This window comes from Pogoniulus pusillus, chromosome 23 (assembly GCF_015220805.1).
Source record: "Pogoniulus pusillus isolate bPogPus1 chromosome 23, bPogPus1.pri, whole genome shotgun sequence".
Lineage (NCBI taxonomy): Eukaryota > Metazoa > Chordata > Aves > Piciformes > Lybiidae > Pogoniulus > Pogoniulus pusillus.
The window spans coordinates 22,802,084-22,820,507 of record NC_087286.1 but is presented as its reverse complement, the minus strand read 5'-3'; the positions used below and the strand labels follow the sequence as shown (position 1 = coordinate 22,820,507).

Genomic DNA, 18,424 nt, shown 5'->3' with positions numbered 1-18,424 from the left:
AGACCCCTCCAAAGACCCCCCCAGGGACCCCCAAATCCCTCCCCAAGACCCTCCCCCAAGGACCCCCCCCCCCCGAGACCCCCAAAGACCCCCCCAGGTCCCCCCCAAAGAGCCCTCCAGGGACCCCCATACTCCTCCCAAGGACCCCCCACAGAAACCCCCAAATCGCTCCCCAGGTCCCCCTCGAAGACCCCCCCCTGAGACCCCCAAACCCCTCCTCAGGTCCCCCCCAAAGAACCCCCCCCAGAGACCCCCAAATCCCTCCTCAGGTCCCCCCCAAAGACCCCCCCCAGATACCCCCAAATCCCTCCCCAGGTCCCCCTCGAAGACCCCCCCCAGAAACCCCCAAACCCCTCCCCAGGCTCCCCACCAAAACCCCCCCCCAGAGACCCCCAAATCCCTCCCCAGGTCCCCCCCAGGGACCCCCCCCAGAGACCCCCAAATCCCTTCCCCGGTCCCCCTCGAAGAACCCCCCCAGAGACCCCCAAACCCCTCCCCAAGTCCCCCCCAAAGACCTCCCCCAGAGACCCCCAAATCCCTCCTCAGGTCCCCCCCAAAGACCCCCCCCAGAGACCCCCAAATCCCTCCCCAGGTCCCCCCCAGGGACCCCCCCCAGAGACCCCCAAATCCCTTCCCAGGTCCCCCTCGAAGAACCCCCTCAGAGACCCCCAAAACCCTCCCCAGGTCCCCCCCAAAGACCTCCCCCAGAGACCCCCAAATCCCTCCTCAGGTCCCCCCCAAAGACCCCCCCCCAGACACCCCGAAATCCCTCCCCAGGTCCCCCTCGAAGACCCCCCTCAGAGACCCCCAAATCCCTCCCCAGGTCCCCCCCAGAGACCCCCAAATCCCTCCCCAGGTCCCCCCCAGGGACCCCCAAACCCCTCCCCGGCCTCTCCGCCCCCCCCCTCCTCCCAGCAGGCCTCAGCGAAGGGCCCAGGCCCAGGCCCCGCGGCCTCGCCCCCAACTTCCACCCCCCAAAACTCCCCCACGGCCTCCCGGACCCCCCCCCCGGGTATGTGTCCCGGCCCCTCCCCCTCCTCCCCTCCCTGTTCCCTCCAGGCTGCTGGGGACGCTCCAGGCCCTCCCCCCACTGCCCCCCACTGCCCACCGCCCCCCCCCCCAGCGGCGACCCCCACCCCACACAGACCTCTCCCCCCCCTCTCCGACCCCCCCTCACCACCTCCGGGGCCCAGACGCCCCCCGGGCAGCCTTCAGAGTGGCTCTGTCCCCTGCGCCCCTCCCTGCGGCCTGGCCTGAGCGCTCTGCGCAAGCGAGAGGGGAGGGGCGGCGGGAACCGCCCCCGGAGCCACCTTGGTGCGGTCAGCGTCGCAGGCGGGACGTCGGCGCCATCTTGGTGAGGTCACCGCCGAGCCTGCGCTGCCGGCGGCGCCGTCGTGGTGAGGGCACTGCCAGCCTAAGAGCGGGCAGCGCCAGCTCACGGGGGGCGGCGCCAGCTTGCAGAGGGTCACTGCCAGCCTGCGGCGAGCGGTGGCGACTCGGTGAGGGCATTGCCAGCTTGCTGCGGGCAGCGCCAGGACCGCGGCGTTGAGCGCCGTATTGGTGAGGTCGCTTCCAGTCCGTCGCGCTCGGCGCCATATTGATAAGGTCCCCTCTAACCCGTCGCGCTCAATGCCATCTTGGTGAGATCAGTGCCCACTCGGTGAGGGCAGTGCCAGCTTGCAGATGGCCACTGACAGGCTGCGGCGAGCGGTGGCGATTTGGTGAGGGCCTCAGCAGCGCCCCCAGGCCAGGCTGCAGTGCTGCGGGGACAAGCTGAGGGCCTGAGTGGGCACTGGGGGGCGCTGGGCGGGGACGGGGAGGGGCTGGGGGATTAGTGGGGGCATACAAGGAGGTGAGTGGGGGTCTCTGGGAGGCCAGTGGGCGGGTCTGGGGGTCCCTGGGAGGTCCCGGAGAGGGTCTGGGGGTCCCTGGGAGGGTCTGGGGGTCCCTGAGCCCTCCCCCCGCAGGCTCTGGGTCTCCCGGGGGGCTGGAGGCCTGCGGGGGGAGGTCTCCTCCTTCCTGGAGCTGCTGGGGCTGTGCTGGAGACCATCGAGCGCTTCGGAGGGGCGGGGCAGGGCAGGGGCAGGCCCCGCCCACGCCAGAGGACGCACCAATCAGCTGCTGACCCTCCCGATCCTAACCAGTTTCGCCCCCCAATAAAGCACCAAACTCCACCAGGTGGACCCTGCCTTCATTTATGCAAATGAGGGGGCGGGGCACAGGGGTGACCATGCCCACAGCCCCCCCAGGATCCACCAATCAGCTGCTGACCCTCCCGGTAACCCCTCCCCAACCCCAAACACATCTCCAAGGTACTCAAAGGCAGAGCCTGGTATTGAAATGTATGCAAATGAGGGAGGCAGAACAAGCGGCAAACCACGCCCACCACAATCCACCAATCAGCAGCCACCTCCTGAACTCCTCCTCCAAAGGAAGCTCCAAATCTGTCACCCCGAGCCGGCCCGAGCGCCGGACCGCCCCCCTGCCTGCCGCTTTTAACTCCTCACTCCAATACTTACAAATCCAAACCAGTTCTCAGCTCTCCCTCCCACCTCTCACCTTCCCCTCCTCTCCTCCCCTCCCCTCAGCTTTCAGCCACTTCAATCGTGCACGGCCTTTAGAGACGAGGCAGGAAAACGGGCGACCGCCGCGGCTGAGGAAATGCAGTGTGGACAAGCAAACACACGGTGGCAGCACTCAGCACCGGCGCCACACCGCAGCCGCTACACAACTGCAGTACCCACGAGCAAACACCGGAGGGCAGCACACACAACCGAGAGCGCCTCTGCGCCCGGCCGGGGGCAGCGCCTTCAGCCCAGCGCCGCTCTGCCTATTGCCTTTGCCAACAGCACACCGCACGCAAGGCACAGCCCACGCTCTGCCACTCCTACACACTCACTTTATAGGGACAGCTCTCAACTCCAGCTGGGGCTACTCAGCACTTCCTTGATCTACTCTGGAGGGATTTACAGACAGCAGAGGAGACACAGGGGGAGCTGCTGACACCAGAATTAAGGCCGTTCTGCAGGAGCTAGAGGAAAAACACAGCTCTTCTGCCAGATGAGGGCCACAAAGAGGAGCAGAGGACTGCAGCACCTCTCCTGGGAAGCAGGACTGAAAGAACTGGGGCTGTGGAGGCTGCAGAAGAGAAGGCAGAGCTTCGAGCTACGCTGCAGTATCTGAAAGGGACCTGCAGCAAAGCTGGAGGACTGTCTAAAAGGGCCTGTGCTGATACTCTGTGCATTTAAAAGGATTGCAGTGAAGCTGCTCCAAGAAAAACTTTAGAGACTGAAGAAATCAAAAACCAAACTGCCAGATTCCCTCACACAACTTCCTACATGACCTCAGCAAACCCCTTTCACTTCACATCGCTTCTGACACCCACTCTGGGAGCTGGACACTCCTTCTCTCCCTGAAGCCGGGAGAAAGATCTGGTGAACGTGGCAGCACGTGGCAGAGGGTCAAGACTTAAGCAGACACCTGATTGCTATCACAGCTCAGAAACGACTGAGACACATGCCCTCCTCCCAAACCTAGCAGTTAGGAAGTGCTACAGCTGCACCAGATCACACTGGGATCTGCTTCTTGCACAGGATGCAGCAGATTCTGGTCCATAGCTCAGAGAGGATTGCTTAGCTACTGCTGTTTATAAACACGAACCAAAAACAACCACAACAACAAAGGCTCAGAGCTGGAAACAGTTCTCAGCAGTGCAGCAAAATCCCTTTCTTTTATTCCATAGAGAGGTGCTGCAGTGACCTCAGGGGTTTTTAAGTCAAAAGCTGCTTGCTGGAATCACAGAATCAGTCAGGGTCAGAAGGGACCACAAGGACCTCGTTCCAGAGACACTTCACACTAGCCCGAGCCAAAACTAGAACGGTAGGAAAAAAGGCAAATCACAAAACACAGGACTGCCTTAACTGTCCTACATTGTAACTAGCAGCACCAAGTCCCAATCAATTCAGAGCCTTGGCACTGTTTCTCCTTGAAGATTTTAACCCTGGACACAAAGGAGTCCTGCTCTCAGCCATGGGATTACAATAAAAGTGACTCAAATGACTCAAAAGGGTAACACAAATGCCTTTTCCTGACCAATCTCTCTACATGTTCCTATGATGCTCCACTAACTCCCTCCTTCAGAGTGGCTAACAGTCTCCAACAGACACTGCACCAGCAGCTACCTTGAAGATCTGTAACCAGCTGAGGGAAGGGCTGTAAAACAAATTCACCTCCTTCAGAAAGCTTCTCATCAGTTACACAGAGCAGTCAGAGCCTGCTTCCATTCACATCTTTCTTTATCAGGTTCCACTGTGGAGTCAGAACACTTAAAGTTCACTTAGTCACAGGTTAAGTCGACTCTGCTGTTGGTATCCAACCCCATGCTGCTGGCTGAAGCAAAGTATTCCAGGGCTTGAAGGTGAGACTGCAACACGAGAGACCTCCTGTGCCAAGTGCTGCTTTGGGTTTCTGGGGTTGGGGTCAGGAGGGGATGGGTGGCAGGTGGCTGACTCCTGCTTTCTGCAAACAGAAACAGGCTAAGGTAATTGTGCACTGCAGGATCTCATTTTGTATTTACCTCTTGATCTCAACCCAGAGGGTTTTTCCTTGGCTGTGTTACTTTTGCCTCACTTCTGTGTTGGAGGGAAACAGGAGGCTAACCCATTACAGCACTGCAAGTTGTTCAGGCACTGGGAAAACAATTCAACAGGCCCCTGTGTTCCAGGAGGTTTATCAAGTAGCCTGCCAACATTTTCAGGTGCTAAAGAACTAATGAACATTCCATTTAGGAAACAGCTCCCTCAGCTCATAGCAAGCAAACATTCCCCACTGTCACTAATCCTAGGAGCTGACAAAAGACTTCATTGAATGGTTTAGGTTGGAAGGGACCTCAAGGATCATCCAGTCCCAACCCTCTGCTCTAGGCAGGGATACCTCCCACTGCAACAGGCTGCTCAGGGCCTCATCCAACCTCAATTCATATTCATTTACACCAAAGCTGAGAAAATAGAAAGGTCTGGGGCAGTTGTTTGGCTTTGGCATCAAACCAATGCACAACAGGTAGAATGGGACTTCTTGGGGAAACTAAACTGTCTTTAGCTATGAGGCTGAGAAAGACTTTTCCTATCTCTTCAGCCTTCATTTCACCTGACTCTGTGTTCAGCTGGGCTGTGTTAGGAGCAGTTCACCACATGCAGCAAGGCCAAGGGGCACTACCTTGATCTCGCTGGCAATGACCAATTCAAAACTCTCCAAACAGGGTCACAGAGTTGTTACCTGCAAAGCTCTTTCAGTCGCACTTGCTCTTTGTTTATCTGTTAAAGACAACCAAGAGAACATCCATGGGTTGGGGTTTTCCCCCCCCATCAATTTCTGAGGGGCCTGGAGTTACAGGCAAGCCCAAACCACCCTAACGCAAACCAAAAGGTCCTCTCTCGTGATGACAATGACCAACAAATGACTGCCTTCAATAAATAAGCGACTTGGGAAATTCCAGAGAGTACTTTTGCTAAACAAGTTAGTCTCTTTTCTTTTCCATCAGGTCTTTCTGTTGAAGCTCAGCACCTGAAAGCTCTGTACCTCTTCCCTGCCCTCCTGCCGCTGCCCTCCACCTTTCCCCGGGCAGCCCCTGCCGTCCTGCCCCCACTCTCTGCCTTCCCCCGGGCAGTCTCTGCTGCTTTCCTCCTCCTCCTCTCCACTCTACGTTACCAGCTTCTGCTCCATTACCAGTTCCATTACCAGCTGCTGCTGCTGGTCCGTTACCAGCTCCAGTTAGTGCTCCTGCTCCATCTTTGCCTCCATCGCAGAACCCAGAGCAAAACCTTCGAGGATCCAACCTCCTAGAGAAACCTCAGCCTCAGTAGCAACACAGACTTAGCACCCGTGAGCTAAGGTGGATGTTGCAGTGGGTCAGTAGCCCAGCCCTAAGGTGGCCCTAGCTAGCCAGGGGGCCAGCCAGGCCCCCCGGCCTTCGAAACCCTCCACCACGCACCCGGTGCTCACCCGTGCGCACTCACCTGGGATGCCAGGCGGAGGATCCCTTGGCCCGCAATGGGCCCAGCTTGGGGCTGGGCTCCTCCTGCTCTGCTTATAAAGGGCACTGAGCAGGGAGGGCAAAGTGGCCACAGCTGGGGTGGGAGGAGACTTCAATTGACCTCCCCTTTTTAAGCTGCCCCAGGAGAGGCAGAAGCCTTTGGCTGATCCCCTTTGCGGGGGTAGGTTGGCTGTGTCCTTTGTGGGGTGGTGTTTTGGCTGTGTCCTTTGTGGGGTGCTTTTGCTTTTCTCTAAGCCACTCCTCCCCTTTGCTCTGCTTGGGATTTCTGTTCCTCCTTGGTATGCTGTGCTTAAAACTGTGCTTGAAGTTGTGCTGTTTCCTTCATGAGATAGGTTTGCTTTTGTGCTTCCTGCCTTGCTCCTCTCTTGTTTTCACCTGTTGGGGGCCAGACTCTCCCTTCCTCTTGTTGCAGCCTGGCAGCAAGAGTCAGAGTCCCTACAGCATCTCGTTGCCTCCTTTGCCCTTTGCTTGCTGCGACAGCACAGCTCTGGCCTCTGGTGTGGCTCTGGTTATTGTGGGGGAGAGAGAAGAGAGGAGGTGGGGAGGGAGAGAAAAATGGGGGAGGGTGAAGAGAGGAGGGGTGGGAAAAGAGAGGAGGCGGGGGGGTGAAGAGAGGAGGGGTGGGAAAAGAGAGGAGGCGGGGGGGGTGAAGAGAGGAGGGGTGGGAAAAGAGAGGAGGCGGGGGGGTGAAGAGAGGAGGGGTGGGAAAAGAGAGGAGGCGGGGGGGTGAAGAGAGGAGGGGTGGGAAAAGAGAGGAGGCGGGGGGGTGAAGAGAGGAGGGGTGGGAAAAGAGAGGAGGCGGGGGGGTGAAGAGAGGAGGGGTGGGAAAAGAGAGGAGGCGGGGGGGTGAAGAGAGGAGGGGTGGGAAAAGAGAGGAGGCGGGGGGGTGAAGAGAGGAGGGGTGGGAAAAGAGAGGAGGCGGGGGGGGTGAAGAGAGGAGGGGTGGGAAAAGAGAGGAGGCGGGGGGGTGAAGAGAGGAGGGGTGGGAAAAGAGAGGAGGCGGGGGGGTGAAGAGAGGAGGGGTGGGAAAAGAGAGGAGGTGGGGGGGTGAAGAGAGGAGGTGGGGGGGTGAAGAGAGGAGGGGTGGGAAAAGGGAGGAGGTGGAGGGGGTGAAGAGAGGAGGTGGAGGGGGGGAAGAAAGGACTGGGGGAGGGGCAAGAGCGGGGGGGGGAGGGGGCTGGAAAGAAGAGAGAGAGGCCTGGGGATGTTTAGTCTGGGGAAGAGAAGGGATCTCCTTAACGTCTATACATTGCCGAGGGGCAGGGGTCAGCACCAAGGTGCCAGCTGCTGCTTGGTGGTGCTCAGCACTAGGACAAGTAACAACAGACAGAAGCTGCTCCGCCTCACCAGGAGCAGAGATTTCTTGGCTGGGAGGCTGACAGAGGACTGGGACAGACTGAAACCAAAACATTGCTCAGAACACAAAAGAACCTCTGAAGCGATGGCAAAAAGCTCAAGGAAAAGAGGTTGGATTTTCATGATTCTGTCCCTTAAAATACATCAGACTAACAGCAGAGTGAAAAATGTGACATTCCTGCAGGTGGAACAGTTAGAACTGTGGCAGACATGATTGGCTGTTTTAATCCAGAAGTTCATTTGGTTTAAGCCTAGTTCTAAATAGTGACAATAGATACACTAGGCACAGCATAGCAACAAGCTTACATCAAAGCATTTCTAAAGCCTCTGCAACTAAGTCCTTCTTGACTGACAAGAGCATCACCTCACTGAATAAGCAATGAACTCTACCATTACAGCAGCCTTGGCCTCATAGAGGACTCTCTTGCTTCGTTGCAGAAGTCCATCACCAGCCTGTGCCTGCAATGTCAAATGGAACCATGTCAAAACTGCTGACACTTTGCAGTTATGATCCCAACAGTTCATTCTTCAGACCTCCCAACCCTTAAGTCCCTTAAGAAGGAAGTGAAAAGCAATTGCTCTTGCATTTCATGCTGCCCAGACGCTCCCAGCTCCTCCAGTAAGGCTAAGCATTCCAACAGGCTCATGCCAAACTCTCCCACAGTTGTTTGAGACCATCACAGCAAACTAACAGCAAGTTGCTGCTCTGCTCTCAGACCACAGAGGCTGCCTAGGGAGTCGCCGTCCCTGCAGCTGCTCAAGAAAAGCCTGGATGAGGCACTTAGTGCCATGGCCTAGCTGACTGGAGAGGGCTGGGGCTAGGTTGGGCTGGATGAGCTTGGAGGTCTCTTCCAACCTGGCTGATTCCATGATTCTAAGTGTACAAATACCCCAGCTGTGTGCTTTGAACCTTGTCAATAAGCTTTCTGCAGAGACTGAATGATAAGAAACAGGTTGGTTGTAGTTATTAACAACCTTTGCCTGGATACCAACATTAATATTGGTTATTAATTGTGCATCACTCATAACGCACCCATTCCATGGCTCTTGGAGTTCCCACAGTGAGAACAGCAAAGGATGGCACACCCCAAGCACTCCTCACCACGTATTCACTGCCAGCACCCAGCACGGGAAGACAGCCAGGACAGGAAGATAAATCACACGGCGTAACAATCGGAGCCACCGCAGCTAAGGGGGGAAAAACCAAACACCAACCAATATATCTCAAGCCACAACAAAGACTTACTTCAGCAGCACCATCCAAGATATCCTTCATGAACTTAACCATGTCCTCTGTCTTCTCCAGGTGTCTGTCTGGCAGCAAACACTGCTGGTTGGAGGCATTCAAGGCGACGGTAGTACGGATGGTCAGCTCGCTGGCAATGGAAAGCAGATGGGTTACAGGTTTGAAGAGCCACAGTGTAAAACACTGCAAAGCAAAGAATTCCTACAGCATGTCAGAGGGCGCTCAGTGAGCTTCTCCCTGTGTGTGTTCCCTTAAAGGCAAGAGGGGAAGGGGGAAGAGAATGGTACAAAAAAGCTTCTCAGCAGTACTTTGTCCCCTCACATCCGTGCAGGCAACGCGATGGAAGCTTACTGCATTTCACACCCCCACAGGTAGCTCATGACTTCCCCAGCAGCAAGAGATCACAGACAGGAACCTTGCACATGAAACGTACTACTAAGGTAACACAGGAAGTCTTTCAGCATGCAAAGGCAAAAGCACAACCCAAAACATTCCACATGGCCACAGTCCAGCTGAAGAACGAAAAACTGCTGGAACCAGTTCAGAGCAGGACCACGAGGATGAGCCAAGGGCTGGAGCACTTCTAAGAGGATAGGCTGAGGGAGCTGGGGCTGCTCAGCCTGAAGGGGACAAGACTCCAGGGAGACTTTAAAGCTACCTCCCAGTACCTGAAGGGAACCTGCAGCAGGAAGGCTGCAGAGGGACTTTTTCCATAAGGGTGTCTAAAGACAGGGCAAGGGGAATGGTTTGAAGCTGAGGGAGAGCAGGGCTGCTCAGAGTGGATCTGAGGAAGAAGTTCTTCAGCATGAGAGTACTTTGGCTTGCAGAGACAGAAACACTGTAATGCCTGTTCATGAATTTACAGCCAAGGTCACAAGCGTGCTTCTGTCAGCAATTACTGCTTCTATGCCCACCAATCACACAGTAGTGTGTCCTTTGTGAACAAACAGCATCTGAGGCCAGCTGCACCAAGTATTCAGCGACAAAACAAAGCAAATCAACAAAACAAATCTCCTACTTACCCAGCCAAAAAAGCAAACACTTCTCTGCCAGAGAAACAGGCAGAAACATCTCAGCAGACAGACAGAAGAGCTTGCACAGGAGAAGCAGGTGAAGAAGGTCTCCTTTTTGGCACCTATAAAGCACCAGATCAGTCACATCACTTTAACTTCAAATGAGAGACAGCTGCTTTTAGATTCACTGCATTCAGGTGTTCATCTAGAGACAGCCCACAGAAATCCAGAACTTGTGCTCCCTGAGTCCCCGGGAAGCTCCTAGAATCTTCCAGAGCACAAGCACAGGATGTTGTGCATGCTTTGATCACCCAGAGAAAACTTACAGAGCTGACATCTTCAACTCTGGTTTTTCCCTTCCTTCACTCCAAAGGCCAGAGAAGAAGTAGTCAACTGCAAATGCCAAGCAACTTAACTCCCGAATGATGCATTTGAAGACAATGACCATTAAGGGCAAATGTCAAGCATCTTGTTAACCTACTCCCATGTGCCTTGTCTGTACTGAGTGCAGCCAGCATCCTTCATGCACTTCATGCTGCTTCTCTGAGGGAGCTCAGTTGTATGCCTCTCTTAAAGAAAGCATCAAGAATGAAATGGGACTCTCCTGAAATCAGAAGCACAGGCAATGCATAACCATTCTTTACAGCCCCAGTTACAAACTGGGCAGGCTGCAGAGGTGCGCCCAGGCCAACCTCATGGCATTCATCAAGGCCAAGTGCAAGGTCCTGCACCTGGGTGGGCACAATCCCAAGCACAACTCCAGGCTGGATGGGGAACGGCTGAGAGCAGCCCTGAGGAACAGGCCCTGGGGGTCTGGGCTGATGCAAAGCTCAAGAGGAGCCTGCAGTGTGAGTGCAGCCCAGACAGCAACCCTGTGCTGGGCTCCAGCAAGAGCAGTGTGGGCAGCAGGGCAAGGGAGGGGATTCTGCCCCTTGCCTCTGCTCTCCTCACACCCCATCTGCAGTCCTGGGGGCAGTTCTGGAGCCCCCAGCACAACCAGGACATGGAAGTGTTGGAGCCAGTGCAGAGGAGGCTACCAAGATGCTGAGAGGGCTGCAGCAGCTCTGCTCTGAGCACAGAGTCTGATCAGTGAGCTCACTGCTGGCTGCAGCTACCTGGAGGGAGGAAAAGTCCTACAGCTGTGCTGCTCAGGGACATGCTTTAGGGGTGACCTGGCAGTGCTGCCTTAAGGGCTGCCCTGGATGATTTGGAAGCTCTTCTCCAACAGCAACCACTCCATGCTTCTACTCCTCAGAACCGGTGCACCTGACTGCCAGAAGGAGCACAAACTCCACACAAAGCCTTACCTGACCCAGCCTCTTTGGCCACCTGCGTCTCGTGGGGGATGTTCCTCAGCATCTGCTCCTCCCGCATGAGCTGGTGCTGGGCTGAACCCTCCTGCTGCCTGGGGAACGGCCATGCTGCTCCTGCTGCTCCTTCAGCTCATGCCATGCTTGCTGGAGAGAGCTGCAGAACCCAACGGCAGCACAGATTGACACGGAGGGGCTCTGGCAGCAGCAGCTTGAGTGCAGGCAAATCCATCCCTGCAGCTGAGCACAGTCATTGCTTTGGCCCAGAGCCGCTCGCAGTGGCGCCTGGAGGACCTCGGAGGCCTAGAGCGGCTTTGACCAGCGAGAGGAGAGCCCAGAGCGTCGCCTGCCAGCCGGAAGTGACGGCACGGAGGCAAGATGGCGGCGCGGAGCGAGCTGCTGCGGCTGTACCCAGCCCCGGGGGGGTCTTAGGCGGAGTTGGGGGGTCCCGGGAGGGGTCCGAGAGGGCTCGGGGGGGGGCGGGGGAAGGGGCTGGGGGGTTTTGGAGAGTCCCAGAGGGGCTTCGGGGGGGCCCCAGGGGGGTTTGAGGAGTCCCGGGGGGGGGATGAGGTGGCTGGGGGGGGGGCGAGCAGTGGGGGGAGGGTCTGGGGATGAGTCAGTGGTTGCCAGGGGCGCTTGGGGGGGTCGCAGGGGGATTTGGGGGGGGGGGCGAAGTGGCTGAAGGGGGTATGGGGAGGGTCTGGGGGTGTTGTAGGCGGCCCCGGGGTTGGGGGGGTTTGGGGGCGCCTTGGGAAGGGTCCGAGGTGGCTGGGGGGAGGGGGCAGTGGAGCAGAGGGAGGGTCTGGGGGTGTCATGGGGGTCCCCGGGTGAGGTTTTGACGGGGGTCAGAGGTGGCTGGGGGTAGGGGAAGGGTCTGTGGGTGCCATAGAGAGTCCCAGGGGTGCCTGGGGGGGACTGGGAGCAGTGGGAGGGGACTGGGGGGACGCTGGGAGGTGCTGGGGTCCCTCCCCCGAGGCTCCTTGACCTGCCCTGCCAGGGAGGTGCTGCTGCCCCTGCCTGCTGGCCTGGCACAGGTGGCACTGAGGGCGCTGGGCCCAGGCCTGCAGCCCCCAGCCCGGCCCTGGGGGAGGCCTCAGCAGCGCCCCCAGGCCAGGCTGCAGTGCTGCGGGGACAAGCTGAGGGCCTGAGTGGGCACTGGGGGGCGCTGGGCGGGGACGGGGAGGGGCTGGGGGATTAGTGGGGGCATACAAGGAGGTGAGTGGGGGTCTCTGGGAGGCCAGTGGGTGGGTCTGCGGGTCCCTGGGAGGTCCCTAGGAGGGTCTGGGGGTCCCAGGGTGGGTCTGAGGGTCCCTGAGAGATCCCTAGGAGGGTCTGGGGGTCCCTGGGAGGTCCCTGGGTGGGTCTGGGGGTCCCTGGGAGGTCCTAAGGAGGGTCTGGGGGTCCCTGAGCCCTCCCCCTGCAGGCTCTGGGTCTCCCGGGGGGCTGGAGGCCTGCGGGGGGAGGTCTCCTCCTTCCTGGAGCTGCTGGGGCTGTGCTGGAGACCATCGAGCGCTTCGGAGGGGCGGGGCAGGGGCAGGCCCCGCCCATGCCAGAGGACGCACCAATCAGCTGCTGACCCTCCCCGTCCTAACCAGTTCCCCCCCCCCATAAAGCACCAAACTCCACCAGGTGGACCCTGCCTTCATGTATGCAAATGAGGGGGCGGGGCACAGGGGTGACCATGCCCACAGCCCCCACAGCATCCACCAATCAGCTGCTGACCCTTCCGGTAACCCCTCCCCAATCCCCAACACATCTCCAAGGTACTCAAAGGCAGAGCCTGATATTGAAATTTATGCAAATGAGGAAGGCAGAACAAGCGGCAAACCACGCCCACCACAATCCACCAATCAGCAGCCACCTCCTGAACTCCTCCTCCAAAGGAAGCTCCAAATCTGTCACCATATTATTAGTTACTGAGGGGTGGGGGCGGGGCCGAGGAGGCGGGGCCAGGCACAGCATGGGGAGAGGGCGTGGCCATGGAGGGGGCGGGGACTAGACACAGCATGGGGAGAGGGTGTGCCCATGGAGGGGGCGGGGACTAGACACAGCATGGGGAGAGGGCGTGGCCAAGGAGAAGGGGCGGGGACCAGACACAGAACAGGGAAGGGGGCGTGGCTCAGAAAGAAAGGGGCGGGGACTAGACAGCAAGGGGACAGGGGGTGTGGCTATGCAAATAAACAGGCAGCAACCAGAGCCAGGCAAGAAAGGCCAGGGAGGGGGCGTGGCTCCGCCAGCCCACTCCTCCCGCAGCAGCAGACCCCTGCAGTGCCCTAGAGACATCTCCAGACTCCTGCAGACAACTTCAGACCTTTCCAAGGGCTCTGCAGACCCTTACAGACCCCTGCAAACTCTTCACACCCCTAAGACCTCTACACACAGCCACAGCCTCCTCTGCAGAGCCCTGCAGCCCCCTCCACACCTTCAATGGATTCCTGCAGACACTTAACAGATGCCTGACAGAGCTCCACAGACCCCTGCAGACCTTTACAAGATGCCTGCAGACACCTGCGGGCCCAGAACAGAAACCTCCACACACCTGCTGAATGCTACAGACACTCGCACACCCCTCCAGCCTCCTAGAGACCTCTAGGGACCCCTCCCGACCTTTCCATAGAGCCCTGCAGACCCCTGCATGTCTTTAAGAGGCCCCTAGAGACCCCCACAGACCTCTACAGACTGCCAGAGAACCCTGCAGACCCCTACAGACACCTCGAGACCTTTGCAAGGCACCTCAAGACCTTCACAGCCTTTTGAGACACCTACAGCACCACAGACACCTCTACCGACCCCTAACCACCTCCACAGACACCCAGAGAGCCCTCCAGGCCCCTAAGGGTACCTACAGATGCCTCCAGACCCCCGCACACCTCTGCACACTCAGAAAAGCCTCCAGGCCTTTTAGAAGACCCCTGCAGACACCTACAGACCTGGGCAGACTCCTACAGCTGCTTGCACAGCCCTGCAGACACCGACAGGCTCCTCCTGGCCTGCAAGCTCACACCATGTGCTCGCACTCAGCTTCTCCCCAGCACCCCCAGGGCTGCTCTTTATCGCCTCCGCCCCCAGCCCGCAGGCACAGGCAGGCTTCCTCCCGCCCACACGCAGCACCCTGCCCTTGCTCTCCTGGAACCTCACAAGCTTCGCCTGGGCCCAGCTCCCCTGCCTGCCCAGGTGTTTCCTGGATGCCATCCTGCCCCTCTGCTTGCTCTCCAGCACCACTCAGCTTGGGGCCACCTGCAAACACGCTGCCAGTGCACCTCTATCTCATTTGGGACAGTCACACTTTAGAGACACTGGACAAAAGTGTCCTGGAGCCAAAGAACTCCTTCACTGAATGCAGACACCTACAGACCCCTCCACACCTTTAACAGACCACTGCAGCCCACTGCAGAACTCTGTAGAGCCCTCCAGACCTCCACAGACCCATTAAAAGGCACCTCCAGACCCAGGCAGACCTCTACAGAGAACTAACAGAGCCCTGCAAATCCCTACAGGCATCTACGGACCCCTGCAGGCTGCCTGCAAACACATACAGATCCCCTACAGAGCTCCCCACACCCATCCAGACCTCTCCAGATATTTAACAGACCCCTGCACACATCTACAGACCCCTCCAGAGCCTTCACTGATGCCTGCAGGCACCTACAGACCCACACAGAAACCTCCAAACACCTACTCAACTCTACAGACCTCTGCAGACTCTCTCAGACCCTGACAAATAGCTACAGACCCCTTCACACCTCTGCAGACACCCACACTCACCTACACACCACCACAGACATGGACAAAGCTCAACAGGCACCTGCAGACCCCTCCACACCTTTAAAAGCTGCCCAGAGACTCCTACAGAACCCTGCCAAAATCTACAGACCCTGCCTGAGCTCTACAGACCCCTCCAGACATTTGAAAGGTGCCTGCAGACCTCCACACCCCCCTAGAGACAGCTGCAGGCACCCACATTCCTCTACAAAGCTCTAGAGACCTCTACAGACAGCTACAGACCCCTCCAGACATTTAAGAGGTGCCTGCAGACCCCTGCAGCACCCTAGAGACATCTACAGACAACTTCAGACCTTTCAAAGGGGTCTGCAGACCCTTAGAGATCCCTGCAAATTCTTCACACCCCTCCACTAACTCTAACCTGTCAGCACCTCCCAGCAGCAGGGAACAGAGAGAAGCACTCCACAACCGTTTGCACGAGAGGCTTTCTGCTCATCCAGCTGCTCTGTTAGCATCTGCATTGGACAGAATCTTCAGCTACTAGGTCAGAGCTCTGACTGAGCAATCTCCTTTTCAACCCTTCCCTCCTGGCAGACACAGACAAACCCTACCTGGAGCCCACAGGAGCCGAGCCAAAGGAGATCACCCTGCCAGGCTGCAGGGCCAGGCTGCAGCGGCACCAGCGTCCGTGCTGACGGATTCACCGCAGCAGCTGGGGCCCTCGTGCCCATCCTGCTGCTGCTGCACATCTGGCTGGCTTGGCCAGTGGAGTGGAAAGCAAAGTGCAAACCTGCCAAGAGTGAAACAACCAAGGACAAAGCTCAGTTACTCACACTGTGAAGGTGAGGGCACGCTCCTATGCCCCCAGTAAAAACACTGCCAAAGCATTTCATTTTCCACTGCCATGCACTGACCTTGCAGAGCTCTGAGCTGATCCCACTCCAACACTCCACCTCCAGTGCACACAGTCAGCTCTGACTGCAGGGTGCTGCCATGTGGGCCATGCACACACAGGAGGGACGCCTGGCCCCCAGCACTGCCCAGCAGACATGCTCCTGAGCTGCCAGGGACACGTACCAGTGACAGCCAGACAGAAATAAAGCACGTCAGAGCACCCCACCAGAAGATGGGAAAGACAACCCCTGACACTTGGTTGCCTTTTTCACACACACAACAAACGAGCTGCTCCGAGAGCCCTGACAAAGGCTTTGCTCTTTGGCAGTGGCTGCTCAAGCCATGCAGATCAGGCTGGAAGTGACACGACTGTAACTTTTTTGGTAAAGCTTCATTTATGACAGAAAAGGGATCAGTGAGATCAGAGACGGCCCAGATGCTTTGGCACCTGGGAAAAAAACAACCAAAGCCAAACCAACCAACCCAACACAAACCCACCCTCAAATTAGTCCCCAGTGCTGCAGTCCCCAGAGGAGCAGTGGATCTGAAACGTTTGGCCCCACTGGAGCACGGAGAGGAGCAGGTGCTGGTGACAGCTGCACTCTCACAGCCATGCCCTCACCTCTGAGCCGAGGCTGTGCTTAGCTCCGATGGGCAGCTGCTGAAATGCAGGCACTGCTGCGGGGCCTGTGCCTCTCCGTGGCAGGGTTTCAGACCTGCTCGGGCCTGTGGGAAGAGTGAGATTTGTCTCAGGGCCACTGCTTTGCATTTCCTCCCCTCTCTCGGCATGGCTCAGTTACTTCACTGGCATGACAAGTGCCAGGACAGCTGCCACATGGACGAAGCAGACAGGAGGAGGCTCCACGCTGCTCTCCCTGTGTCTGGGAGGCAGACACCATTTGATCCTCCTGCAGCAGCTCCAGCACGCTGCGGAGCTCTGAAAGCTGCTCTCTAGCACTGTGACGAGCAGAGACAGCTGAGCTCTCCCTGTGCAGGCAGACAGACCCCCAGCTCCCTTCACACCTCCCACAGATGCGCTCTACCAACCAGCACCTTCCCAGGGGCTGCAGAACGCAGCTGGATGGAAGATGCAGCACAAACCTTCCAGAGCTGCTTTCTCTACTTTAACTGCACCAACGCTGCAGGAAGACTCCAGATACTCACAGCAGCTGCTCTGAAAGGTGTCTCAGATCCATCTCACCTGCTCAGCTCACCTCCCGAATCCTTGCAGGCACCCAGGGCTGCTCCCAACCCTTCCACACGCTGAGTCTTGGGCTCCCCGGGCCGCGGCTGCCTGCAGCCACCACAGGCCATTGGAGCAGCACTGCAATCCAGGGACCTGTCCTCTGAGCGTGTGCTGCAAGGAGAAGCAGCAGCTCTGCAGTGCTTCGGCTGGACAGCAGCACACACTGACTGCACCCCAGAGCAAACCACACCTAAAGCACACACACACAAGCAGCCTTGCACAGCAAGCACAGCCTCCACCTTTGCATCTCGCCAGACCCACTCTAGGTGCCCACGGACCCCTTTACGAGGGTCCCTGACCCCTCTACATGGCCACAGGCCTCCTTTAGATACCCGCAGACCCCCTCCAGCTCACCCCTGACGCCTTTAGATGCCCCCAAAGGCCCTTTCGATACCCCCAGACCCCTGGAGCCGTGGCTGGGGGGGCCGAGCCAAAGGGGACACCGAAACCCAGAGTGAGACCCCCCAGAGCCTGCCAGAGCGCAGAGGCTGAGCGCTTCCCGCCCAAACGCCGCTGGCCAATCAGAGCACGGCCTGGCTTTCCCGCTCTTTCCCCTCACGGCGCCGGGAGGGAGGGGGGAGGGAGACAAAACGGCCGCAGGGGGCTCCGTGGCGGCTCCCAGCGCTCCCAGCTCAGCTCCCAGCGCCTCCAGGTATGGATCCCAGTACCTCCCAGTGCTCCAGGACAACGCACAGTGCTCACAGGATGGCTCCCATGCTCTCCTCTGCTCCCAGGCCCACACAGATACCGCCCGGACCGGCCCAGTCCCTCCCAAACCCCTCCCAGTCGATCCCAGCCCCGTCCCCATCCCTTCCAGTCCCTCCCAGTCGCTCCCAGATCCGATCCCAGTCCCTTCTGTTCCTCCCCGTCCCTTCCAGCCCCTCTCAATCTCTCCCAGATCCGATCCCAGTCCCTTCTGTTCCTCCCCGTCCCTTCCAGTCCCTCCCAGTCTCTCCCAGATCCGATCCCAGTCCCTTCTGTTCCTCCCCGTCCCTTCCAGTCCCTCCCAGTCTCTCCTAGATCCAATCCCAGTCCCTTCTGTTCCTCCCCGTCCCTTCCAGCCCCTCTCAGTCTCTCCCAGATCCGATCCCAGTCCCTTCTGTTCCTCCCCGTCCCTTCCAGCCCCTCTCAGTCTCTCCCAGATCCGATCCCAGTCCCTTCTGTTCCTCCCCGTCCCTTCCAGCCCCTCTCAGTCTCTCCCAGATCCGATCCCAGTACCTCCCAGATCCACTCACAGTCAATTCCAGTCTCTTGCGGATCCCCTCCCAGTCCCCGACCGTCTGCACCCCACACCCTGTCCCTGCCAATCGCACTCAGTTCCATCCCAGTCCTTCCCAGTTCAGTCCCAGTTCCTCCCAGTCCCTCTTAGTTCCCCTCCCTGTGAGTGACTGGCAGGGAAATGGGATGGAATCCGGAAGGACTGGGAACGACTGGGAGGTGACTGGGGGGAGCAGGGAGATAGTGGGATGGAAATGGGAGGGGACTGGGGGGAGCTGGGAGGTAGTGGGATGGAAATGGGAAGGGACTGGTAGAGACTGGGAGGCAGTGGGATGGAAATGGGAGGGGACTGGGGGGAGCTGGGAG

At 58.3% G+C, this 18,424-nt stretch overlaps 1 protein-coding gene and 1 long non-coding RNA gene across 29 annotated transcripts in view; one reads left to right on the top strand and one right to left on the bottom strand.

The window, feature by feature from the left end:
• The window catches only part of LOC135185778 (protein disulfide-isomerase TMX3-like), a 75,037-nt gene that overhangs the window by 26,061 nt on the left and 30,552 nt on the right, over positions 1-18,424 (bottom strand). For 6 of the 28 annotated variants that reach the window (XR_010306598.1, XR_010306602.1, XR_010306599.1 and 3 more), the window contains exons 3-11: positions 16,796-16,951; positions 16,217-16,320; positions 15,312-15,490; positions 10,975-11,217; positions 9,677-9,789; positions 8,655-8,784; positions 7,799-7,867; positions 5,275-5,837; positions 1,178-4,518 (exon numbers count right to left, since the gene is read on the bottom strand). Coding sequence is in view for 10 of the 28 variants with exons in the window: in XM_064162906.1 (XP_064018976.1) it covers positions 15,117-15,215; positions 15,312-15,490; positions 15,615-15,760; positions 16,217-16,320; positions 16,809-16,951 (671 nt within the window). In the remaining 18 variants the exon portion in view is untranslated. The other 22 variants (XR_010306608.1, XR_010306609.1, XR_010306611.1 and 19 more) reach the window with 18 other exon arrangements.
• Positions 11,942-12,605, top strand: LOC135185780 (uncharacterized). Its single transcript, XR_010306615.1, has 2 exons — positions 11,942-12,326; positions 12,369-12,605. It is a non-coding gene; the product is annotated as an uncharacterized LOC135185780 (long non-coding RNA).